We start from the raw sequence: 25961 nt of genomic DNA, 5'->3' as shown, positions 1-25961 counted from the left end.
TCCTACTAGTTTCTGAACCAAATGTATCTTGTAACAGCTTGTTGTACAAATTAAGTGTAACTTCTTTACAGAATGCAATGTCTTTATTCAGTTTTGACTTTCCAGCCTTTTAATTTCACCAATCACCCTCTTATTCGGGCAAGTAGCCTCATTCCTTTTATTGTGACAGTCTCAGAGGGGTAGCTGCATTAGTCTGTAGCATAATCATTTATGACCTCCTCAAACATGTCAGCTGTCACTCCTAGTAAGGGGCCACTGATTTGAGATCTTAAGTCTATCATGTACTGATTTGTGGGGCTGCTGTAGCCCACTTGATATTCTTGTGTGGGAGCACTGGTAATTGTACGCACCATACCTTCTCTGAACTACAACAAATGGCAAAGAAACTCACAGCCATGTAAAGTTCTTCTAAACTTTTTGTAAAAAAGATTCCACACTGTTAAAGCTGACTAGATTTATTGTTTTTTAAAGAAGTACTGCTAATTTTAATTCAAGTATAGAGATATATATTCAGTTAGCGTTTATATTACTTAATCTATATATTGGTAGTGACACTAATAACGTTTAAAGCACAACAGCACCTCCCATCAGAAGAGATACCATTTTTTGCAGAAATTATTTTAACACCGTATATCCAAAGTAGAATTATTTGCCTAATTTTTAAAAAGAGCAAACCTGGGTACAAGAAAATTTAGTAACTTACCACAAAGGAAGTCTATGACTAAATTAGAAAGATAATGCTAGGAACTCCCAGACCTGTTCCTTTAGCTCCAAAAATCTTCAATTTTTGGATAAATAAGAAGCATAAAAGCAAAACATGAAGGGGGAGGAATAAGAGAAATCACTGTTGACTGAACAAGAAAGAGTGAATTAAACATTTTATTAGCAAGCATCATAAGGCCACTAATCTTCACTTTGTGACAGAGACAGGAATTTATGATACTGTAGGTAAAAGCATGTCAAACTGTAGGTTTTGACACACTACATAAATATTAATTTGAATGAATATTCATTCAGGTTGAATTACTACACAAAATAGTAAAAATTAGGCGAGTACTTGTCAAAGAAGCAAGCTAGGCAATCCTGGAGACTAAAGTTCCTAATTTGCTCGTAATGTACAAGTACACTTTAATTTCCATATTCCGGGTATCCCTGAACACCCCTGGTACGGACCCTGGCGGGGAAGGAGGAAGCGGCTCTGCTCACCACCTCTCACCTTCAGCTGGGAGAATGGCAGCACGGAGACAAGTTAATCCTGAGGTTTTACCTGCTGCTCACATAATGGCAGGAGGCAGAGCTATAAATTCACCCCAGAGCAGAGCTCCAGATAAGCACTGCCTTCCTCTCACACCCTCCGTCACCTGGAACATTCTATAATCCAGCACACCCTGTTTCCCAGGGTTGCTGGATTAAAGAGGTTCAAGTGTATCAGTATAAGCTTCCTGCACAATATGCCTCTGCTCTGACCTGGTAGGAACATCTCTAGAAATGAGGATGGTTCAGTTTTCATAATTCATTTCCTGCCTTGCACTGCACTGATAACACGGCCAACAACAGCGCCAATTAAGAGGTGGCCACTTCACAAGGAGAGAGAATCTATCTTTTTTTACTACACAGTACATCAGACCAATCAAACCCAATCCTCAAATGTGTCTCAAAGTCTTTGGTTTCATTCCTCAGGCTTTGGGTTCCAGGATGATGAAAAATCCTCCAAAAACTGACACAATGGTTTATTGATGGATGTTTGCAGTATCTGAGAAAAGAACTGCAAAACGATAAATGCTCCAGTTGAAGTCTGTAAGAGTGAATAAGGAGCAGGCTCCACCAAATATTCAAATTATCTCTAGCGTAAGAGGTTCCAGATACACAGTTTGATAACTCATATTTTACATATCAGACATCGCCAGCACAGCTTACACAACATAAGCTACTGAATAGTTGTCAGATTTGATCATCATCTAAATTGGTCAAATTTGACTGTGATCTAAATGTAAAAACAAAATACTATTTATCCTACTACCAGTCCTTTACAACATCTAGTTGTCAGATTGTATTAATTCCTTCCTCGTTACCTACAGAAATTAAATTAGTCATCAAAAGAATGTACTGAATCAGGCTACTTAAGACAAAGTTTGAGTTTTCCACACACATAAAATGGAAAACTGGGTCTACTAGCCAGAGGCAGATACACAGAATGGGGGTGGGCTGGCATTACTGGTGAGATCCAAGGGCATCTCCTTCATGAGAAATCCTGTTCACTCTGCAATGAATCCATGCTGGGAAGCATGCTGAAATTACTTCCAAGAAGATGTCTGAGGAGCTTGGTTAAGGGAAACATCTTATCTGCTTCTGGCTAGTTCATGTGATAAACCTTGGTGTCACACCCCTAGAACTCTTCCTCTTTCCCAAAAATATAGAACTCTCAAGAAATATTTCCCTACAGCCTCCTAAAGAGTAGAATCAAATCACCACTATACTATCCCCCTAAAGTTTTCTATGTTGCAGGAAAGTCTCAGCTACTCTTCCACCCTCCCCACTCCCTTTCTCCCCCTCCAGTATTGTGAATAATTACAGTGTCTGCTGCTCAACATCACAAAGAGCAAAAGAATAAAATTGATATAATTTGGCAAATTCTGGGCTGTCTACATGATTCTCAACACTAATAGTTCCACTGCCTAGAAACTTGTTTATCTTCTTTGGGTTTTGCAGCTTCTTCACAAAGCTGCAAACAAAAGTAGACTTATTAGATCAATGACAAGTAAAAAAACATGACCGGCACTCTAAATCAAAATAATCTAATAAAGGACTCTAATCTACAGGTGGACCAGAATCAGAAACTTAGCTTCTCTGAACCAAATTCTATATTGAATTAAAATCCATACAATCCCAGTGGTGCCAATAACATTGTTTTTGGTGTAAACTAAAAAAAAAAAGAACTTGGTCCTCCGCAACTCAGCATCTAAATGTGTAAAATAAAAGTATTATTCACCTATATCCCATTACTACTCAGAAAACTTAACTACCATTTATAAAGTGTCTGAGAAATGCAGGTATGTTCTATAAGCACTATAGCTAACATATAATATATTAGTCCCTTGAGTAACACGAGGGTTGCCGTCCTATGCACCTTTGCAAATTTTGCATAAATTGGGGTCAGCTTTTTCCCCAGAGGAATGCACCTTCTTCAGCCCAGGAAGCAGCTGAGCACCTGGAGCTCCTTTTGAAAGGTAAGTCCTCGGGCTGGGGGAAATGGGGGGAGAATTAAGCCTAGGGGTGAGTTGGCACCATGGGAAGGGGGCAGACAGGCTATGTCTGGAGTGGGATAGGGCTGCAGGGGGGCCACAGGGTGAAGCTGAGCCAGGGCCACACACAGGAGTTTGAACCTTGGGGGAGTGGGTTTGAATCGGGGATGGAAGGATTCTGAATTACGCTGAACCCGTGTTATCACCAGTTGGGCTCCCCTCAAAATCGCGCATTTCAAGGGTTTACTGTATACACACTAAGATATTTTGGAGCATAAGCTTTCGTGGGCAAAGACCCACTTCATCAGAGACATGAGTGGGTCTTTGCCTACAAAAGCTTATGCTCCAAATTATCTGTTAGTCTGTAAGGTGCCACGGGACTTCTTGTTCTTGAAGATAGAGACTAACACAACTCTACCTCTCTGATACTTGTATACACACTGACACACAAGACAACTCTCACAGGTCAGCAAGATCGTGCTCCTGCAGACACAGGTACAGACTCGTTCCTTCGAGATTTTTTAAGTGGCTCTCAAAATACTTTCCTTAGCCCTGGGCAGCTGGTGAACATGTGAGCAAGGGGTGCCTCGAAGAAACAGCATCGGTTCAGAGCCTGAGCGCCGCAGCCGCCCCAGGACAACTTCGCAGTCCCATTCTAGATCAGGACTGGGCCCCGACTGGGTGCCGCGGGGAGGCTGAAGCACGCGGCAGGCGGGGCGGGGCTGGGTCGGGTCGGATAGGGACGAGGCAGGCTGAAGCGAAGAAGCGGCTGCCCCTGCAGAGGCGGAGCAAGCGCGGAACACTGGGCTCTCTCACGGCCTGGAGGTCGGGATCGCGGGGATCCCGGCATCCGGCCCCACTAGCGCAAAGCCGCCGCCTCGGCCAGCCTGCACCGGCTGGGGTCACGCGGCGTCGCGCCCAGCAGCGCCTCTCATGAGGCCAGCGGCGAGGTTCAGGGCAGGGTCGACCGGGCAGGTGCAGGCCTTGGCAGCGCCCGCCCGCGCGCCCCCTGCCCCGGCGCCGGTCCCAGCCCTCTGCCCGGCCCCGCTCAACCCCTCACCAAAGCCCTTGATGAGCTCCGTGAAGACGCCCGGGTCGCTCTCCATCAGGCACCACTCCCCGGCGCTGCCTCCTCCCGACATGGTGGCGAACCGGAGCCACCGCTGCCGCCAGCCGCCGACCGAGGCTCTCCGCGCTCCCTCCTCACGCGCGCCGCAGCTGCTTCCCAGCAGCCTCCGCGGCCCACGCTGTCATCTCTATGGTGAAGAGGGGGCGGGCTCGGCGCGGACGGGAACCAACATCCGGGGTATCGCGCCAGCTGCGGAAGACGCCTCAGCCTACCTGCGGAGGGCGGGGATCCGGCTCCTCCTCAGCGGCCGCGCCGGGCGGGAGGGAGCGCTCCATCCGGGTCCTTGAAGGAGGGGGCGGGGTAAGCGCTCCATTCGGCTGCCGCTCTTCTCTGCGCCGCCGCCGCTAGGGATGCCGAAGCGGGCGGTACATCGGGACACGGCGGGGAGCGGTTCCATCCGGGTCTCGCTGGGAAGGGCAGGATGGGGCGGCTCCATCCGGGTCCTGGCGATGCTGCCCTGACAGGAGCCCTACCAGGGAGGGGCTGACGTCGAGGGCAGCCTGAAGGGAAACGAAACCTAGAGCCGCCGGCTACAGCCCGCAACCCTCCCGGAGCCGGCGCCTCCTGCTGCGCCCCGGGCCCCGGCCCCTCACCGGCTCACACGCAGGTAGGCCTGGCTCCCGTGTAAGCCACAGCCGCGGCGGAGCGTCCTGTGCTGCGCCACTGGTCGGAGCTGCGGGTAGGGCCGAGCCCGCTACCTTTAACGCCACCCTGGAACGCGTTGCTGCGGGCGGGGTGGCGTGAGGCGGACGGTTGTTTGCAGGCGGCGGCGGCGGCCTCTTGTTCCGCGCTGTTCCCTAGGTGCCGGGAGGCCCGGCCTGGCTCGGCCGGGAGCGGCGGCGGTTACCAGGGTGGGCCCAGCTGGGGGGAGGAGCGTTCACCCGCGGCGGATATTGCCATTGAGGGGAGGGCGGGTGACGGGCTAGGGTTGTGAACGGACTGGCCGAGCAGCTCTCCGCGGCGGGTCACCAGCGGCCTCTCTTGTAGGAGCGCAGAGTAGAAAAAAGGGAGGGAGGAGGCGCCCGGAGCGTAGGGCCCCGCTGCTCGTCCTCCAGCACTTCTGGGACCTTGACGCTGGTTTGTTGCATTCCCCGCCACCCTCCGGAAAGCCTTTGGTTCCGTGTAGACGTGCACTCCTCTTTCGGAAGAGGGATTGAAATGACACTGATTTATATATCGTCTGCTTCATTTGCATAGTCTTTTTTGAAGAGATTCTTTTGAAAGAAGCGGTGTAGACAGGGATCTTTCTCAAATAAACCCATCCTCCAAAGAAACCTTCCTGTTTTGCTCCATGGAGAAGGGTTCTTTTGAAGATGGGGTTTGCTTTTGGAAGACCCCTGTCTACACTGCTTCCTTTCTTTTGAAAGAGTCTCTTCCAAAAACAGATTACACAGACGAAGCATGAGATATGTAAACCACTCCCTCATTTGCATTCCTTCTTTGAAAGAGAAGTGCTAGAATAGAGCCCCTTTTGTTAAGATCCCTCCAAAAGTCGTGCATGGGGTTGAGAGCACAGTGTAGTTTCTGCACAGCCCTGTGAAGAATGATTTCCTGATAGAAACAAAATTGGGTTTGAAGCATGAATGTTGAGGTTCCTGTGGAAAGTGTTAGAAAGTGGATGTCCAGGTCTTGTGGAAGAGGATGTTTGTCATCCAGTAATTCTTTTCTTGGCCTGGGCTTGGATGATTCACTTCCATAATCTATTTTTCTATGCATTGTCATCGTGAGTCACATGTTATCTTTGTGAGGCCACATAAATCAAACTAAGGAATGCTAGGAGAGTTAGTGGGGAAAACACTGGACTGGGACAAAGGGCAGGTCTGCACTACAGCAGGTGTTTGAATTAAGGTATGCAATTCAATGTATACTAGACTAAATCTGTGCTGCAGTGGAAGATTGACTCTTGATCTTTTGGGGTTTGATTTTTGTGCATGCAAGCTGTCAGGGGTTAAAATCTGCCCCTGTGCTCCTCTGGAGAGGAGTAAGAAAGGTCCAAGGGAGAAACTAGACCTTCCCCTGTTAAGACACAAGTTAGCCGAGTGTAGATAGGTTGATTGGCATAGCTAAAATTGCATGTCTGCGGTTGACCTTGGGTAGCCACTTCATCAGCTGCTTTCATTTCCCCATCTGTAAAATGGAAAGTAAGTAGTTGGGAGTCTTCAAGTAAGAAGTGTCATATATAAGCTCTAAAGTAATTATCAAACCCCATTTCTTTACCAAAGTTTCAGAGCCAAACTCCCTATATGAGGGTGACCATCTAATTTTTTTTGTAAGAACCTGGGAGTTGCTATAATTAATCAAAACAATAATCTAGGTAGGCCAGTGTTTTCCATGTAACAGCAGCTGTTAGCAGATGCAAAAAAACCAATTGGGCAAATATGAAACAAACTGTTAATGGGAAGTTTCTTCTTAATCCTCTCAGCTACCAGTAGGTTTATGTCCGCAAGAGTAAAAACCTGTGTTACTCTCTAATGCTTTGTTTTTAGAAATACTTCTTTTTAAAAAATCTACTTTCACAGTGAATGTTAACACTATTTATTTATGTACCTAAGTTATTTTTGAAGTTTAAATCTTTCTAGGCTGTTGGCCTTAATATCATGTGTATTAGTTTTGCTGTCTTTGTGTGTATGACTGGGAAAGGTTCTGTGCCCTCTCCACCCCCACAACATCATGCCAGCCCCAACCCCTCCCCCGGCCGGCCAGCCAGCATGGGGGCCAGGCCCAGCCCCCCGACTGACTGACCCACACATGCACTGTGCCAGCCCTAGTCCCTCCCCCACTCAGTGCAGGGCCTGGCCCAGCCCCCACCCCCACCCCTGGTCGAAAGCCCCCCATACTGTGCCAGTCCCAGTTCCCACTCCACCCAGGGTGGGGCCTGGCCCAGCCCCCACCATATCATGCCAGCTGCAGCCACTACCCAGCCAGAGCAGGGCCTGAGCTAGTCCCCAGTGGAGCCCCTCCCCTCTGCACCATGCCAGCCCGAGCCCCTCCCCTGGCCAGTGTGGGGCCTAGCTCAGCCCCCAGTGTGGGCGCCTGGCCCAGCCTGCCCAATGGAGCCCCCCCACCACACCATGCCAGTCCTAGCCCCTTTCCCAGACAGTGCAGGACCCAGCCCAGCCCCCAGTGGAGTTCTTCCCCTGGCCAGCATGGGGCCCAACCCATACACTTTGGATGTGTGTTATAAGAAGTTTCTGTCTTGAACTTTTTTCCAGCCCAAATTCTGCTTGCAAGCTGAGCTGCAACAGGGCCTCTAGTTTGTATCAAGAAATTTTAAAAGACTACATATAAATACAGTTCTTTATACAACAGAAAAAATAGTCTCACAGTGCTTTACAGACACACAACAATACTACATATCATTGTAGATTTCCAGTATAATATTTTGTAACTTAGCCCATATAAAACCAAAGATTAATTTCAAATTTAAGTGCTGTATTTCATCTGTTAATTAAAATACCCATTAACTGTAGTAATTAACATTGAAGCGCATAGTTTTATTAGAGGTTCTACATGTGCTTTTTATGTCACTATTTTAAATTTGGGTTAATTGTGACTTTTTTTAAACTACTTCTATATACATATTGAACACAAATGAATAAAAAAATCTGTTTAGTTGCAACAGATATAACTATAGTTATTCTGACACAGTTGTTCGCTTTTGCCCTGTGGGAAATGTTGATTTAAAATGTTGCACTCTAAGTCAATGTTGAACTCCTTTTTTTACTGCTTTGGGGGCACAGTACTTTGTTGGAAGGTCTGTATTTCTAATGAGGCTTATGACTGATCATCTCAGTTCTACAAAAATCACATGGTAGTTTCTGAAGAAATATTAACTTGTAGGGGTGTTGGTCAGGACAAACTATATTTCATAGGTGGATGACACTGTACGTAAGTGGCGGTCAACCTGCAGGCCATACGTGGTCCGTTGAGATTGTATGTGTGGCTGACAAGACATTTCGTTTACCATTGTCCATATGCAGGGATGCCATATTCTGCTGTGCTAGTAGTGAGGAAAGAGGTACAGTCACTTTAAAATGAAATATTAAATGGAGAGTTGTAGTTAGTTCATGATTATGGTAGCTATTTTATTTTTAAAGAGGAAAATAATCTGTTGACAAATGATCCTATCACATTGTATATTTGAATGGTCAGGGCTATGGGCAAGTTGTTGTTGAGCATATAATAATTAAATTTGACTACAGAGCCATTGAACTATTGGTCTCTAATTGTTTTGGGGTAGATAAATTGAGTGAGAAAGGTGCAATTGTGGGCATTATGCACCAAAAAAGAAAAAAATCTGCATGCAGTATTTTAAAATTGAATTTGGCTCTACTCCTTATGAAAGTAAGGAGTACAGATGTCGACCTTAGGAGCCCTTAAAGTCGATGGAATGGACAACCTGTAGCATGGACTAGTTGCTTAGAAAAGTGACATAAGTCACCTAAATTCAACCTAATCTCCCAGTGGAGACCAAGCCTAGGATTCTCTTGCCTTCTGTGTTGCTCAGGTTTCCTACCTTTGCTGTAAAGATGGAATATTAGAACTGGGAAGGGACCTTGTGAGGTCATCAAGTCTAGTTCCCTGTTCTCATGGTAGGACTAAGCACCACCTATATCAACTGCAGTGTCATCAACTCGTTCTCCAGGAAAAGAGATGGGGGTTGGGGGTAAGACACAATCTGATAAATTTAATTTAAAAAAACTTCATAATATGCTGTAATAACATCAGAAAGGGCACAAATGCTGGTCTTCATTTGTTCCATACCATCCTTTGGCAGGTCACATTTTAATTAGCCTCTATGCTGATTGTAAGGCATTTAACTTTTCATCCTTCAGATGAAATTAGCTTGAATGAGAAGATTTGGCTGACATTGCTTTGGACCTTAACTCAACTCATTTTTTCGAAAATAAAATCAAAATGTACATGCTTCATTTAAGTCATTGTTATGGGATGGGGCAGGGATGTGTGGTTCAGTAGTCAAGCTGCCCTGGGGAAAGAGTACACCTTAGTCCCCTCTCACCACAGCAACTTGGGAACATGTAAGAAGTGCCTCTCAATGGCCAGTGCAGTTCCAGTGGGAATAGCTGGGTGGAGAGATGCAGTTAACCCCTGCACTCCCCAGCCAGAGTGGGCATTTTTCAGAACTGTGTACTTTCTCTTCCCTTCCTGAGGAAGGGAAACAGCCAGCAATGTTCCCATATGAATGAGAGGATGGAAGTGCCTTGCCTCCCTCTCCCCTCGCTAAAGGGTGCCTGGTGCGGTGAGAGGCTCTGGGCTGAAGCAGTTGGGCGGCACGGAAAGGTGCAGTCGCACCCGCAGCCCAGTCGTTTTAACTGTCTGGTGATTGCCTCTTTTATGTATAGTTTTATGGGAAGCAATCCCTTTCCTGGCATATTCAAACACTTACTTTGCTTTAAGTTTTGATAAGAGGAACCTTTGTACAGAATTTGGTGGTTCTAGTTCTTGCTGTTTAGGAGGGGTACTTGAACAAACAGCAGACCAAGTCTTTAAAATATATAGTAGATTGAAAAGATTCACTTTCTTAAATTTTAGCAGCATTCTGTTAATTTTATGTACAGTGTGCCTTACAGAAATTGAGCATCTAACTGCCCTTGAAGACTGTCTTGCCAGGAGAATTAGTAAAATATTGACATCACTCAAAGATTTTTAGACTGCTTATGACTTTTTGTATAATCAGCACTTGTTTAACTAAGTGACGAACACTTTGGATACAGGATGTATTTAAATATATTAAGTACTTCTGCCCTTTCAGATAAGGTGTTAGCTCACAGTAAAAATGTTTTGAGGACAGAAGCAAACTCAGGGGAAATTAAAACCAAGTTTTCTTATCCCTGGTGTATTCAATCATAAAAGGGTTTAAGCGAACCATTTTCACAGCTGACTTGTATGTTACTGCAAAGCAAAGAAGGACATAAACCCAATTTTAAAATATATTCTTTGAAGATGACCTTTAACTGGCACCTTAAATGCTGAGGCTACATCTATACTTAGAAGAATCTTCGAAATAGCTATGCTAGTGGCCATTTAGAAGAATACTAATACTAATGAGGCACTGAAATGCATATAAAAATCCTGCTGATAGGAATAAGGGAATTTCAAAGTTGGTGGGGTCCTTTCAAAAAGGACCCATTTGGTTGAGCCACGGGGGAGCGAAAAGCGGCGATTTCGAAGTGCTGCGGCTGGCAGCATGCTAATGAGAGCATGGCTATTTCGAAGATACTAATGAGGTGCTGAAATGCATATTCAGGATCTCATTAGCATGCTGCCGGCTGCAGCACTTCGAAATCGCCACTTTTCGCTCCCCTGTGGCTCATCCAAACAGGGGTCCTTTTTGAAAGGACCCCACCAACTTTGAAATTCCCTTATTCCTATCAGCAGGATTTTTATATGCATGTCAGTGCCTCATTAGTATTAGTATTCTTCTAAATGGCCACTAGCATGGCTATTTTGAAGATTTTTCTAAATGTAGTTTAATTTCCCCTGAGATTTCTAAGCGTAGACACGGCTTTACTAGAAAAGCACTAGCACAGTCCAGAGTATTTTTAATATAAATCTATTAGGGGCAAGGCAAAAAGGAATTATAGCTACCGTGCTCATTTTGTTTACATATATAAGAGGAGGAAATGTTAAGAACCAAAACAATCCAATATACTTCAACAGTTATTTATAGTAAAATAGTCTGTGGGTTTTTTTTTTTCCCCCACCCCTCTGACAGGCTCCCTTGAAATTGTAAGCAATGGATGGACACGTACACCAAATGCAACCCTTAAATGACAAGCAGGTGCCGAACTCTGAAGGTGGATATGTATGGCAGGTCACTGATATGAATCGACTTCACCGTTTCTTATGTTTTGGCTCAGAAGGAGGTACATACTACATCAAGGAGCAGAAACTGGGCTTTGAAAATGCTGAAACTTTAATAAGACTGATTGAAGATGGCAAAGGTTGTGATGTTGTACAAGAAATAAAGACGTTCAGCGAAGAAGGCAGGGCAGCAAAACAGGAGCCTGCGCTTTTTGCTCTTGCAATTTGTTCACAGTGCTCAGATGCAAAAACAAAACAAGCAGCATTTAAGGCTGTTTCTGAAGTCTGTCGCATACCAACTCATCTATTTACTTTCATCCAATTTAAAAAAGATATGAAGGAGGGCATGAAGTGTGGCATGTGGGGCCGTGCCCTGAGAAAAGCTGTTGCAGATTGGTACAATGGAAAGAATGGCATGGTCGTTGCTTTGGCAATTACAAAATATAAACAAAGAAACGGTTGGTCTCATAAAGATTTGCTGAGGTTGTCCCACCTGAAACCTGCCAGTGAAGGTAACGGTATTGCTTTATACATCTTAGGACTGGATTAGTTAATAAAGTATGCCCCTTTCATTTGTAGCATATGTCCTGGAAATCTAAGGATCATATAAAGTAATTGTTCATCAGCAGCCATGTATTCTTCAGCTTAAATTTCAAAAATAATATAGAAGCTGGTAGCTTGGAAAATATGGTCTGTTTAACTTGACTCGTTAAGGATTAATACAGTCTTTATTTTTTGTGACCACTTTTAAGGAGTGGTTGAATAATTCTTAAAAATCATTGTTTGTTTTCTCCGTCGATTGTCACATGCATTTTTTTTCTTTATTCTGCCAGCTGTGTGTTTGGCTCATTTATTTTTTGACCTTTGGTCACAGTTTTTGGTTTCTTCTCAAATAAAATATATTTTAATATTTAATGCAGATAACTTCAAAATGTTGTAATGCTTTCTAGTGTGTTGGGGTAACTGAAATATTTATACATAACAGATGGGTACTGTATGTTCTGGCTGTTCAGCTCTCACACTTCCCCCCCCCCCCTTGTTTTTTCACAACACACTACTTGCTGTGATGCAGAGTGGTGGACAGCACACAGGGAAAACTGCAAATATTAAATTCCAGCATTCTAAAGGGAGATATGGTGACTAAACTAAATCTTGGAAAGTACCCTGAAATGGGAATCCTAATATGTTTGGCTGTTGTGTTAGTGGGTCTAAGTTAGAGCTACTCTGTTGATAGCAGGCTGGATGTTCTGGGTATTAAACCACAATTTAAAAGTGTTTGTCTAACCAACTCTCCTGCCAGACTTACTAACCTCTTTATGATATCTGGGTCACAATCCTGAATGAAAGGAAAATGTTTTTGTCTTTTAACAGGACTTGCTATAGTCACTAAATACATCACCAAGGGGTGGAAGGAAGTCCAAGAGGCATATAAAGACAAGGAACTTTCTCCTGAGATTGAAAAATTATTAAAATACTTGGAGGCTGTGGAGAAAGTGAAACAAACGAAAGATGAGTTGGAAGTTATTCATTTAATAGAAGAGTATAGGCTAGTTAGGGAGCATCTCCAGACAAACCATTTAAAATCTAAAGAGGTGGGTATGTGTGTATAAATATTGACTTGTTGCATCTGATGAAATGTTTTTTTCTTTTGAAATGTAATGTCAAGTTTGGATTGCTGAAACATTTTTATGCAAAGAAAACTCTTAAAACTTTCTAAAAAATAGTTAATTCAACATGATGAATCTTTCTGTATATCTTTGACATTTTTAAATACACTGCTTACATATTTTGTTTGTTCTCTGTATACACTGGGCAGAGAGTATCTTACCAAAAAAAAAAAAGGACTTTTGTCTCTCTACCCTTCTTAAAATAACATGGAAACAGGTGTGGAAAGCATTGTTGAAGGATATGCCTATGACAGCAACGTTGAGGAATTTAGGCAAGATGACTGCAAATTCAGTCCTTGAACCAGCAAGCCCAGAAGTTGCTTTAGTGTGTGAAAGACTGCGAAATGAAAAACTATTAAAAAAGGTAAGTACTGTTTTCAGTACTCAATGCTTTCAATTCTTGTACCATTCCATTTCTGAATTGCATATTTTTAGAAACTTGGGAAGCATATATAATGATGAGGAATGTTTAGGTGGACTTTGACGTACAGTAGAACCCTGATCATGCAACCCCTGGTTTTCTGTCATTCCGTTTTTATCTGACACCTCTTGGGGTGATGTGGGATAAGGTGGAATGTTGAATAATCAGGGCTTCGATAATCTAATCTCCCTGCAGCCCTACAGCAGCTGGAAAATGGAAAAAGGCAGCCCTCTCAGGGCAACTGACCGCCTGGGACCAGTTGGGGCTCCTGGCACTGGCTGGGGGCCCTGGCGGTAGAGAGAGCCTCCCCCCTCCCAAGTAACTTGGCCCAGGGGGAGCCAGCAGTCAACCTGGGTAGCTTGGCCCTGGAGAGCTGGTCCCGTGGCAGCCATCCACCTGTCCTGCAGAAGGGGCCTGGAAGCCGCCCCAGGATCTCCGCATTTCCTCTCCCCCTTCCCCCCCATTTTTTCAACATTTTTAGTTATCCAACTATTGGTTGGTCCCAATCATGTCAGCTAACGGGGTTTACTGTACAAGGGATCCCCTTTATACATCTCCGCAATGTACATTGTTTCGCACTTGTATCGTGAACATATTGAGGGCAAAGATGTAAAAATTCCCTGCTCCTACGCCATCACGTATGCTTCTTTTGCTCAGTGTGCTCTTTGAGGTTGAGCTGCTGGGTGCTAGGCAGGGCTGGGTGGGGGAGGGATGACAGGGCTGCGGCCGCTTCGGCCTAGGTCTTCAAGACCTCCAACTTTACCAGCTTCATCCTGAAGCTTAACCTGTTAGGCTTCCACAGCTGCTGGCTGGAGATCAGGGAGCCCACAGGTTAGCTTTCCCCTTCCCTGGGGCTTGGGGAAGTAGGGGAAGAATAGGCAGCTGCTCCATCCCCGCAGTTTCCTCAGGGCTCGAGGAAGCGTGGGGGGAAGCACCATGACTGCCCTGTCCCTGCTGCTTCCTCAGGGCTGCTGTGGCCTGGGGCGGGGGGGCAGGCATCTGCCACCTCCTTTCTGGCTCCCCAGGGTTTGGTGGAAATGGGAGAAGCCACCCCTCTGATGGGCTGCTGCACCACTTCCACAGCCCACACTTTCTCTGCAACTTGCTGGTCCATCTCAAGTGGCTCACCAGTGCCCATCTCGCAGCTGGCATGGAGGTGACCAGCTGCCTGCCCGTCTGCTTAGCACATCGCTGCACCTGGAGTCACTGGTGCCTCTGCTTCTGTCACCTGGCAAGGCCAGTAAGCTGCCCGGTGAGCCTGGGGGCAGCCCCAGGGGCACCCTGCAGAGTGGCAGCTCACCGGGAACATGGGACGGGCCAGGGTCTCAGACAGTGACACTTGGGCAATGGTGCCATTACTGCATGTGAGGTCTTTAACCCCCATATTTACATGTATTCTTATGGGGGAAAATTCCCCTTTATATGTTGTTTAACTTTACATTGAGAATTCATGGTCACTAACCACAACATATAAAGGGGACCCCTTGTAGTTAAATCCAGTGATGTATAATGACCTTGCTAATTGAAGTCAAAACTTTCTTATGTTAAAGTTCCTTTTTTACTGCTCTGCAGTAGACTGTTTGTTAATCCTTATTTAGGAATTCAGCCTGTGCTTAACTTTTAAGTATATGTCCAAATGTTTTCCTGAGTTGGAGCAATGGTGAATTTAATTTGCTTGTCTTGTGATCTGTGGGTGATGTAGGGGAAACTGCAATCCGAGAACCTTCGTTTTCCAGCCTTGTCTCTAAGAGGCCCATAGAAGAGCCTCTCAGGAGACCCTTTTTTCTCTGTCACAGATTTCTCTATAAAGCTTATATCATCAGAACTAGCAGGGTATAGCGTGGACAAAAGAGGAAAGGAGCTATTATGAAAGAGGGGAGTACGTGTGTACATGTTTATGTGTTGGACCTGTGCAGTTCCCTGCTGGCACAAGCAAACTGTATAAGTCTCACTAAGGGAGAACAAAATGAGGGGAGGGAAATAAATTAGTAAAGCAAAATGAAAAACAATGGCTAAAATACATTAACGTGCAGTAGACCAGCAGTCTCCAAACTCTGAGGAGCAACCCTCTACTGGGGCATGGAAGAATGTTCAGAGGGGTGCATTGAGGTGTGGGCCCAGTCCTGCTTCCCACCTCAGCCCTGACCATAGCATCGGACCCAGCTGCCGCTCTGTCTGTCAGTCCCCAGCACAACCCAGCCGTGGTTCCTCTCCCAGCCCCAATCCAGCCTCAGTCCCCAGCTGTGGCTCTGCTCCTAACACTGCCTTCATCTGTGTCCCCTGCCTTGGCCTCCTTAGCCCTGTCCACATGGTGGGTCTCAGCGCATGGGGGAGGCATGGGTACAGATGTGGACAAAGCAGAGAAAGTTTGGAGATTGCTGCCATAGACTTTCAAATGGTACTTTTCCAAAAAAAGCAGTTTTAATAACTGAATTTTGCAGTGTACGTTAATATTTAAAACAATTTTTTAAGTTCTGAAAGTGGATATTTTTCTCTACCTAGCTGTGAGATTAAACTGTAGTTAAACTGCTGCTGTAAGCAACTTGTAAGAGATCTTTCAGTTACCAAGCTGGAGCAAGCTTAAGAGCTGTATTTCTCCTTTGGCTAGAGCAGGGGTTGGTAATCTGCTGCTCTTTAAGGAGTCATTTGTGACTTTGGGTGCTGCTGCTGCTGCTGATTCCTCTTGCAGCTCCCTGCCCTACCATGGCTCAAATAATGGAACTAAACATAAGTCATTTAAGGGCAGGTAGGGTGCCTGGAAGGATCCGGACATTAAACCAGTTAAATTTAGTTCCATTATTTCAGCGGTGGCAGGGCAGAGAGCCACCCACACTGCAGGTGGGGGAAGTGCTAAGCCTACAGGAGAGCTGGTACCAGAGGGGGAAGGGGGGGGCGCAGGGCGCAGGTGGCTGAATCTGCACCTGTTGGAGCCACTCAGCCCTGCTGAAAAGGAGGTGGTGTAGCTGGAGGAGCTCATTGGCTGAAGTGGCTTAATCCTGGGAGGTGTGGGAGCAGGTTTGGGGCTGAGAGGGGTTGAGCTTGGGGATGGGGTGTGGGGTTTGCGGGATAGGGAGTAAAGCTTGGGAATAGGGGGATGGATATGAGGGCTGAGGTGGGTAAAGGCTGTAGATAAGGGGCAGGTTTGTGGGCCAAGCTAGGTGGTAGAGCCTGGGAACTGGGGGAGTAGGTGTTCGTGAGGGGTGATAGCAATATTTGTATCCTAAGGTGTAGCATTTTCCTTGTCCTCATTTGCTTTCCAGTCCAGGGGTGAAAGTAACTTAAACTTTCTAACTGGTACAAATCATTGTGTTTGTGCTGTTCTTTAAAATATGGGTTACAAAACGTATGGTTTGATATTTGTTTGTTAGGGACTGTCTTGTATTCACATCCATTGCAGCTCTTGAAGTGTTGATTTTTTGTAATCGAATTTGGAAAAAAATGGCTCTTGCTATTTTGCTTGCAGACCCCTGAGCTAACCAATGTATTAGATGTCCAGTACAGCCATTTGTTAAGGAGCATCCTTCCATTCCTTTTTCTGCATATGTTCTCATCTTTTGTCAAGTTTGCAGCATTGTCTGTGACAAAACTGTGAACATGGTAGTTGAACTCTTGTTCACAGTTTATTCTTCTCTCCTGTTGTGTGGATATTTTCTCATGTATCTATTGGAGGAAAAAATTGCTTAGATCCTAAACAGCAGTCTTCGTTTTATATTTGAAAAATGGTGTATAGTTTGCAATCACAAGGAGACAAAACACATCCTTGGTGGCAGACACTGGAGACACACGTCAATAACTTGGCCAGCGTCCATGTCCTCCAGCTTCATGGAAGTGTTTATTTCATCTTTGAGGCCTTGGATTTGCTTCTTGTGCCCAGAGTAGGCAACAGAAATGATTCAGAGCCAAACTGCAAAGAATGCGGGAAGCCATTCCCCAAAGCTGGTGGCTATTTCGATTCTTAAAATTTACTAAGCTAGCACACAATAGCTTTTATAATACTGTATCTTGCTTATTACCCAGAAGCCAGCACTACAGTTACTTTAGCAAACTAGCATTAGGCCTCCACCAGACACCCGAATCAAATAGGTTCTATTAATCTGCTAGAATTGGGCACATTACTTCCTAAAGCAATTAATATTTCTGATTTTACAGGGGCACCATGGGGGCAGGGGGCAGGTGGGGCAGAGCTCCCTTCCCTCTGTTTCCTATAGGAGGATTGTGAGCTCTACTGTATACCTTTTAACTACATATCGCCACATTAGTGTGAAACGTAAGCTCTGAGGAGAACAGGTACCCTGCATGCAGGAAGCCAGTATTTTGTATACAAACAAAAGCAGAATAAGATAAAAAGGACTGGTGATTATCAGGTGTAGAACCCAGCTTAGTGTCTGGTGGCAGGGAGCCTTGGTCTGGGTTGGGAAGCTGCCAGGCCCATCGCCAGGACTCCTATGACCAGGGCTGGGGAGGACATGGGTTGAGGTGGGGCTGAAGTTCGTTTGTAAATCATTTGTTTGGAACCTTGTCCTATAGGAACTATATTATAAATTGAAGCTAGGCTCCCAGGCTAATTCACAGAAGCCCATTTAACCCATATGGTAGATGACATCCTATATATTTGTAATGGAAAAATAGTAGAAAGGTCTTTTATTGTTACTTTGAATACTGGTGCTTGAGGAAAGGATGAGAAGAGGGAGCTGGGCATCCCTAAACCACCCCGTCCATGTGGGCTCTGCTCTGCTCCTGTGGCCATCCCCAGTCCCCTCTTCTCCTGTTCCCCCTTGCCCCCCAGGCTGCATCCACCCCCTGTCCACTACAAGGCAATTAGCAGCAAGGGTGCAGGCTTGAGGACTCTGCAGGACCTGTGTACCTAGCAGCTAGAGAGAGGCAGCAGTTTCCCCTTCAGCATGCCACTTCTTGGAGATGCTGTCTGTGCAACCACCTCTGTTCCTCTAGAGTCTTCCTGCGAGCACTTGCGCTGCTTGCCACCACCTGTGCCTCTTGGCCTTCTCTCCATAAAGAAGGGACATTCTTATCCATATGCAGCTCTGTAGAGTGTGGGAAATTTGGAGCACCACAGGGTCTTAATGTGTACCTACCTTTTACTCTTCCTGTTCTGTGATTCTGCTCCCTCTGGAAAGGATCTACAGTAAGCCCTCAAGTTACATGTGTTTCTGCATCTCCTATGTAACTCAAATTTTTGTGCAAGTTGAGGGGAAATGGGAACCAGGTTGCTGCCTGGTTCCTGGCTCGTCTGGGCTTGTAGGAGCTGGGAAACTGTCCAGCCTTTCAAGGCTGGTCAGTTTCCTGGCTCCCAGAGTGGCAGGTTGCTGGGAACCAGGCCAGAGCCTGGTTCCCCTCTCTCCACTGCTTGCAGGACCTGGGAAACTGACCAGCCTGAAATGGCAGGGGAGCAGCCTTCCTCATTTTCCTGGCTTCAGCCAGTGGAGGAGAGTCAGGAACCAGGCATCCTGGCTCCGGGCTCCCTTCAGCTCCTTTTGAGCCAGGAAACTCACCAGGGCTGCTGCTCTGCTCATTTCCCTGGCTCTGTAAGTGGAGGGGAGCCAGGCTGCTGCTTGGTTGCCAGCTCCGTACCACTCTGGGGACCAGGAAACCTTTCCTGTCACGGGCTGCAACCTGACTCTCCACTGCACCTGACAGGAGGGGTTTCCTGTCAGGGGTGAGTCAGTTTTCTGCTCCTGTCAGGGGCAGCAGTTACCTTAACTTGAGACATGTGCAAGTTGCACGTATCTTGAGGATTTATTGTCGTTAACTTAAATGTGAAGAATCCTTCCAGACCTATTAGCAGAAAGTTGAACCTGTGAAAGAGCGTTTCCAGTGTCATTTTCCTGATATGAATTTACTTTGTTAGTCTAGAGGACCTTAGTTAATTTACTTTAAATATATTTCATTAATGTGTTACTGAAGATTATAAAACCACATCTCTAAAAATCATCACCTCCCTCTCCCCCATGGGCTGCTTGGGCATAGGGGCACTAATTTAATGGTACTGCATAGTGCCCCATAAATCCTAATAATGTCCTTGACTTAGGCTACAGATGAGCTGTTGTTTGTAAATAGGATGTTTGAAACTTGAGGGAGTGTCTGTGCAGTATGCTTGGGTGATAAATGCTAAACTAGTCTTAGAGGGGTTGCCTTGCTAGTCTGTATTCACAAAACTAATGATTCCTGTTGCACCTTAAAGACAAACATTTATTTAGGCTTAAGCTTTCATGGATTTCAAAAATAGGACTCTTTTTTTGTTATTTTAAGCCTAGTTAACTAATGAAACAAGCCAGAGGGATTAGCTAAGCTAATTTTTTGCAGCACTATGCAGTGTAATAAGTCAATTCCCAAGCTGTTTGCTAAATCACACTTACAGTAGAAGGCACAGACAGTCTTGAAGAATGAGGCATTGCAAAGTGAATTATTTGTTACTAACTGTTTGATCCACATTGTTCTTCCCACATACTCATTTCATCTACGTAATTTTGTCTTAATAAGCAGTTTTCAGCGTGTAAGTCCTAAAGAGAAGAATTGCTCAGAATAGATATTTATCAGCAAGCAGTTAAGAGTTAGTAAGGAACGCTATCAAAACTATTGGACATAATTATTCTCTCTTTGGCCTGTGGCCATCCTTTTGAAACTGGTTTAACCAGGGATGTCACCAACCTCTCAGGTACAAGAGAACAAAAACTAAGTTTTATAAAGGACTATCTGAGGAAACCAGGCATAAACTAGCCTCTGAAACAGGAACTGTCCCAGTATCTCTGGACAAAGTAGGCTTGCATAAGTGTAGAATGGTGAGAATTTTGTTAAGAAAAACATGCTTTAGTTAAGGTAAACTGTGTGTGTGTGTGTGGTTTTAATTCTTTTTCTCTTTACAGCTTTGTTTCTACTGGTAAATTAAAAAAAAAAAAAAAACTTAATTTTTTTTTTTTAAGATGATGATTTGTCACTGTGTATCTCCTGGCTTTTGAAGGGTAATTTGTAAGCAGGTCTGGGTTTAACAAAGGGAAAATTGCACAGTTCCACCCTGACACCTGAGGTAGGTTCAGTCAGAGAGACCAGAAACGGAACTATAGTGCAAGGAGCCCCATTACCAAAACATGCTCCCCCCCACCCTGGTTTTCTTTTTTTTTTTTCCTTTGTTCTTGATTAAGGATGTTGTTTTTAAGGGGACTGGGGACTGAAGTTGATATATTTGTATGTAGTTTTTGTAGTGTACATTGTTTTTGTAGTGATTTTTCATTGATGAAGTAAATGCACAGAGTACTAAATGGTTGCCCATAATTGTATTTTAAAACTTACATAATTGCAATTTGAGTTTCTTCCATTTTATTATGTTGAGAGAATCTAATTAGTAGTTAAATTTCCAGCATTAATTGAACTTCTTTATACTTTCAATGTATTATTAAAACCATGTTTTGCTTCTAGGCTCGAATACATCCATTCCATGTTTTGGTTGCATTAGAAACCTACAAAGCAGGACACGGAAACCGGGGAAAACTTCGTTGGATTCCAGATAAAGACATTTTAGAAGCTCTTGATGTCTCATTTTACAAAACATTCAAGGTAATGATCTGTTTAACTGTAATATCTGTACATCCCTGCTAAGGAAGTAAGAAGCCTGACTTTGCCAAATATCTGGAGTATTTTAAAGCAGAGTAAACAGTAAGATACGTAAGCATACTTTCTGAGATGGGTCCTAAAATTCTGTTCACGTATGACAGGATGGAGTAGGCCAAAGGCCCCCTGGTGGAAGCCTGAGGGTTCTGCTGTATCCATTGCAGAAAACGAGCAGTGGTGAGGACTTACAAAAAGCCTGAAGTGGTTGCAAGGAAGCAACCAATAAGAGAAGCTACTGATAGAGCAAGTCAGGGGCCAGGATGGCCATGTAAAAGGAGCTGCAGCATGAGAAGCAGTAGTTAATTTCTGCTTAGAAATGGAGAAGACAGGACTGCATGCCTGGCCAGAAGAGAAGCACAACCACAGACATTCTGCTGGCAAGGACCAGGAGAATGAGAAGTTTCTGGCAGGCTGCTAGGACTGAGCCAAAGACATGTTGCTAGCACAGATTGAGGGAGCAATGAAGGAGGCCTACTGAGTAGGACTCAGCCTAGGGAGGGCTCCAGGTTTCCCTCTAAACTACATGGCTGTTTAGGGGTTTAAGTGAGGTTCGGGGTTGCTGCACATGGAACTGCTATGGCTTCCTTTTTCCCAGGCTGAAAAAGCTCCCTGCTGGGCCAGAGTAGCTGAGGGCTATCTCTGAGAATCATTGGCTGGGTCTACACTTGTCATGGAAGATGGAACACTTTTTGGTTCTATCTTCCGGAGTGCCATTTTGCAGTCAGTGTTGAGCCGGAATTCCTTGTGAGCCGCAGGGATTAAGGAATGCCAACAGGAGTGCTCCCATTGGCATTCTGCAATGAGGACATGAACGAATATCGAGGGCTGCAAAATCAGTTTTTGGTATGTAACTGATGTACCTAAAATTGTGTAGCCCCCATCAATATTCAAGGTAAGTGTGGAACCAGCCACTGAAAGGGATATAGACACATCCAGCTGGAATGTGATGCTGGCAAAAAAACTTTGTCTACTAGCTTCTTAATAATTTTTTGTAGAATGCAGGTGGGTCTCTTCCCCACCCACCCAGTCCATTGTTAGTGTTTTATTAATCTGGTCAGACCAAAATTGATTATGGTTCTATGCTTAGTTTAAGGGTAGCATAATGTGGGAAAGAAGTGGGGGCTTAATTGAGGGACAGGTGTTTTTGCTGTCCATTTTACTAGCAGTGTCTGATCTTGAGAAGTAGTAAACTTTAAAGCTGATGCTTTGTCATTAAAGTGTGCCTTTTTCTGTCGGCATGATGAATAACTGTAGTGTTTGGTGGGAGGGATTCTCCCCATAATTGAATATTCCCTACATTTACTACACCTTTAAACTGTATATTGTTCTTCTAACTTTTAAAGCTACATGTTTTTTTAAAAGCATTGGCACACAATAAAAATATATTACTGAATCATGTTAGGAAATGATTATGGAATAAAGTTGTCTTTCATCAGCTGTTAGCATTCCCCTTCATAAAACAGAATATGTTATTTTCAGAAAATAAACAATTTTGACTGAGGAATGCATGAACAATGAAGCTAAGTTAGAAAGTAACATTTTTGATGAGTTAATCAAGATGTTTGGTTAGCTAGTTCAGTTTTAGTGTTGTGGGTTTTTTTTTACCTTTGGATGTTGAGGCCTTTCCTGAAAGCAGATTATTATGAAGTTAAGACTGCATTTTATTGCCACTTTTTTTTTATTCTATTGACTTTCAGATTCATATGCACTAGTTAATTACTTCTGTGACTACACTACAGATTGAACCTTTCTAGTCTGGCACCCTCTTGACCTCACCAGTGCCGACCCAGAGTATTTGTCAGACCACCAGCATTACCAACACTTTCACTGCTTCCTGGGCTCTTGGAAGACATTTAGGGGTCAATTACAGCTAAATTAACAACACAGACCAGTGAGAGCCAGGACTAGTGTCTGTAAACTAACACTATGGGACCACAGGAAACTTGTCTGCACACGGCATATGTGGTATCCAGCTAACTATAAAATCATGTCAGGTTATCGATTTGTTGCTGGATGCGTGTGCCATATTAGAGAGGTTCAACCTGCAATTAGTAACCTACTATTCATAAAAAGAATTCTGGTAAATGTTAAACTGGGTAATTCCTAAAAGGTTGCATCGCGCTGTAAGTTTTGTCATTAATATTTTCAAGTCATGTTAATTCTGCATTTGAATAATACCAAAATAGTGGTTTGAATGAATTAAATTTTAGCTGCTGGTTAAATGGTTGGGTAGTTCTGTTTCTCCCATGAGACAATTTTCATGTGGATTTGGTGACTTACTGGGAGATACTGATTACAGAATTTGTCAGAAAAGTATCCCAGCATGATTCCGCACGCAAATATTATTAAGAGATGCAGTCTTTCAGATAAAATGGAGAAATTGGAGTCCTGACCACTTGTCATCAAAATCTCTTTCAAGACACTTTAATCAGAAACAGGGTCATTATTTATTTCTACTTTAACAAGCTATGAACACAAGTAACTTCTTCCTGCCAAGCTAAATTCCTGTTTAGTGTGAACAGGTAAAGTTGCTCTTTTCCTCCTAAGAATTATTTATATAGGAGTGGATCTGGATTTACCTATCTAAGAAAGTTATCCATTTTTATAAAATACATGGAAAATCATTTTAGAAATCTTTTGCATGAGAAGCATTAGGTAAACGAAAAATGCAAAGTGGTTTGAATTTTTGTAGCGAAGGCTTTTTAATTGTGTTAAAAAATATTGTGCCCAAAAGAATGGGGGAATAAGGAATTGACTTGATTTAAGTGATTATAAATGTACTTCAGGAAAGGGGGAAGGAATCGAAAATCACTAATTATTTTGACTTTTTTTTCTTATGTACATATGTGTTTTTGTGTCCTTGTTTAGACAGTGGAACCAACAGGAAAGCGTTTTTTGCTTGCAGTTGATGTCAGTGGTTCCATGGAGCAAAAAGTTTTGGGCAGCGTGCTCAATGCTAGTACAGTTGCTGCAGCAATGTGTATGGTAAGGAATAGATCTCTTCTTGCAGAATTCTGTAGGCTTGATTATTTAGTTCATTGAGTTAGTGTTGTACTGCTCTTTTGGCATAAAGATGCCTTCGAACTGCCACTAGAGGATTTCCTAAGAGTGGTGAAATCTAGGTGGCATAGGGCCACCGGAAGTGGCTTCTGTACCAACCACCTCCTAGCTTCTGACGTAGATGATATGGTCAGGGCACTTACCTCTAGTTGTTACCAATGCCTCTGTAAGCTATTGGTAACCAGAGTCAGTAAGAGTAGCCTGAATACAAAGCTGGTACCCAGCATGAGTATCAAATGCCTGTCTTCGATCTGTCAGACAATACTTACTTTCCTTGACAGCACAGTGCAGACTGATTTGGGAAAATATTTATGCATAAATCCATCTTATCAAGCCATGCTTTTAGGAATGAATTTACTTACATGGAATCTTATGAGGAAAAGACTCACTATGTTCCCTTTTTTAGGTTTTAAAATTATTGGGGATTAGTAATTTAGGAAAATACTTCAGTTTTTAAAAAAAAAAAAATAAATGAAATTATTTGTTTTTTGTCTTTTTTTTTTTTTTTTTTTTTTAAAATAGACATAGACTGGCTATATTGTGAACACAAAGTATGCTATAATAGAAAGGAAAGAGAGGAAAAAGTGAAAATTTAATAACTGGAAACTAAAAGTTAAGTTCTTATAATAGTGAGTAGGTCCATTAGTTCATCTTGGACTGCTACAATACTTTAAGCACTTTGGGGTAACAGTGCAAACTAAGGGTAGAGTTGAAACAATTAATTGCTTGATCTAATTTCCTAAAACTTTATTTTTCTTCAAGGTTGTTGCACGCACAGAGAGAGATTCCAATATTGTTGCCTTTTCAGATGAAATGGTCCCCTGTCTAGTGACAAAAGACATGACATTACCTCGAGTATTAGAGAAAATGAGTGAAGTATGTAAACACTTTGAGATTTTTTGCTCTGTTGGTGATATATACTGCTGATTAGACCACTGCCAAAAATTAAGACATAATTTTAAGTGACTTAGTACTTGCATTCTATTTATTTATTTTTTTTTTTGGCTTTGTAAAAATTCTCGTCATGTTTGTTCCACATTTGTTTAATAAAAAAATCTGGTTTTTTCTTTTCTTAATATAGCTGATTTCTACTGAAAAGCTCTGTCAAGGAAATTCTATTTTACTCTGAATAGTTCCGTGCTTCATTTTTAGAGTGAGAACATAGTTTAGGTTTAAGCTAGTGTTAGGGTTGGAATTCTACTTGTAGTTCATCAAAAGTTCCTGAAACCCATTTCCTTTCACCAAAACACTTTAGGTTTGACAAATGTTTCATGGCAAAACCCATTATTTTCTGGAGTATTTTCAACCAGTTCTGTAATAAACCTAATTGTTTCTAAATAGGTTCTATAAATTCAAGGTGTTAAACTGTAGTGTCTATTATTTATTTATAAAGTATATTCTGATACACTTATGTTCAATGTTTCCAATGCAACTAATAACAAAAAGAAAATAACCCCTTGATTGCAAACTCTTGATTGCTGCTGTAGGTAGAAGTAGGGAACGGTTAACTGTTTTGTGTCCTATCTTCTTCTAGCCAACTTCAGGGCCATAAGGCTGGTGCGTAGTTAATCATAGTTGTTAATATAAAAGACTAGTATTTATCACTGATAATTCCAGAATTTTGTGGTAAAATGCCCTACATGGTTTGCAAACATTTTTATTTACTTTTAGATTCCAATGGGTGCCACTGATTGTTCTCTTCCAATGATATGGGCTCAAAAAACACACACAGCTGCTGATGTTTTTATCGTGTTCACTGACAACGAGACCTATGCTGGAGATATTCATCCTGCAGTTGCTCTGAGGGAGTACAGGGAGGTAAATAAGCTTCTGATGATCTAGTATAATTGTCCTCTCAGATAGTAGTGGGGAATAAATACTAAATTGTACAAACCTTTCTTTTGGAGACAAGCATTAGTGGTTTAATGCAATGCATCTGTTATGCTTACTGTCTTTTCAGGAGGGAAGCTATTGAAGTTAATAGCTTTGCAGGC

General features: G+C 43.5%; 2 protein-coding genes across 4 annotated transcripts in view; one reads left to right on the top strand and one right to left on the bottom strand.

The window, feature by feature from the left end:
• UCHL5 (ubiquitin C-terminal hydrolase L5) overlaps positions 1–4709 on the bottom strand; it is a 38458-nt gene extending 33749 nt beyond the window's left edge. The window contains exon 1 of one of the 2 annotated variants that reach the window (XM_075002719.1): positions 4584–4709. Coding sequence is in view for 1 of the 2 variants with exons in the window: in XM_075002718.1 (XP_074858819.1) it covers positions 4303–4384 (82 nt within the window). In the remaining variant the exon portion in view is untranslated. Of the gene's footprint in view, positions 1–4302; positions 4541–4583 lie in introns of those variants that run through there. The other variant, XM_075002718.1, reaches the window with a different exon arrangement.
• Positions 4710–4711: 2 nt separating this feature from the next.
• Positions 4712–25961, top strand: part of RO60 (Ro60, Y RNA binding protein) — a 35605-nt gene continuing 14355 nt past the window's right edge. The window contains exons 1-8 of one of the 2 annotated variants that reach the window (XM_075002716.1): positions 4712–4978; positions 11108–11708; positions 12568–12788; positions 13081–13227; positions 20716–20853; positions 23776–23892; positions 24730–24843; positions 25639–25785. In XM_075002716.1, the coding sequence (XP_074858817.1) occupies positions 11129–11708; positions 12568–12788; positions 13081–13227; positions 20716–20853; positions 23776–23892; positions 24730–24843; positions 25639–25785 (1464 nt within the window). In that variant the 5' untranslated portion in view covers positions 4712–4978; positions 11108–11128. The remainder of the gene's footprint in view (positions 4979–11107; positions 11709–12567; positions 12789–13080; positions 13228–20715; positions 20854–23775; positions 23893–24729; positions 24844–25638; positions 25786–25961) is intronic. The other variant, XM_075002717.1, reaches the window with a different exon arrangement.

This window comes from Carettochelys insculpta, chromosome 9 (genome assembly GCF_033958435.1).
Source record: "Carettochelys insculpta isolate YL-2023 chromosome 9, ASM3395843v1, whole genome shotgun sequence".
Lineage (NCBI taxonomy): Eukaryota > Metazoa > Chordata > Testudines > Carettochelyidae > Carettochelys > Carettochelys insculpta.
This window is presented reverse-complemented; position numbering and strand designations above follow the sequence as displayed.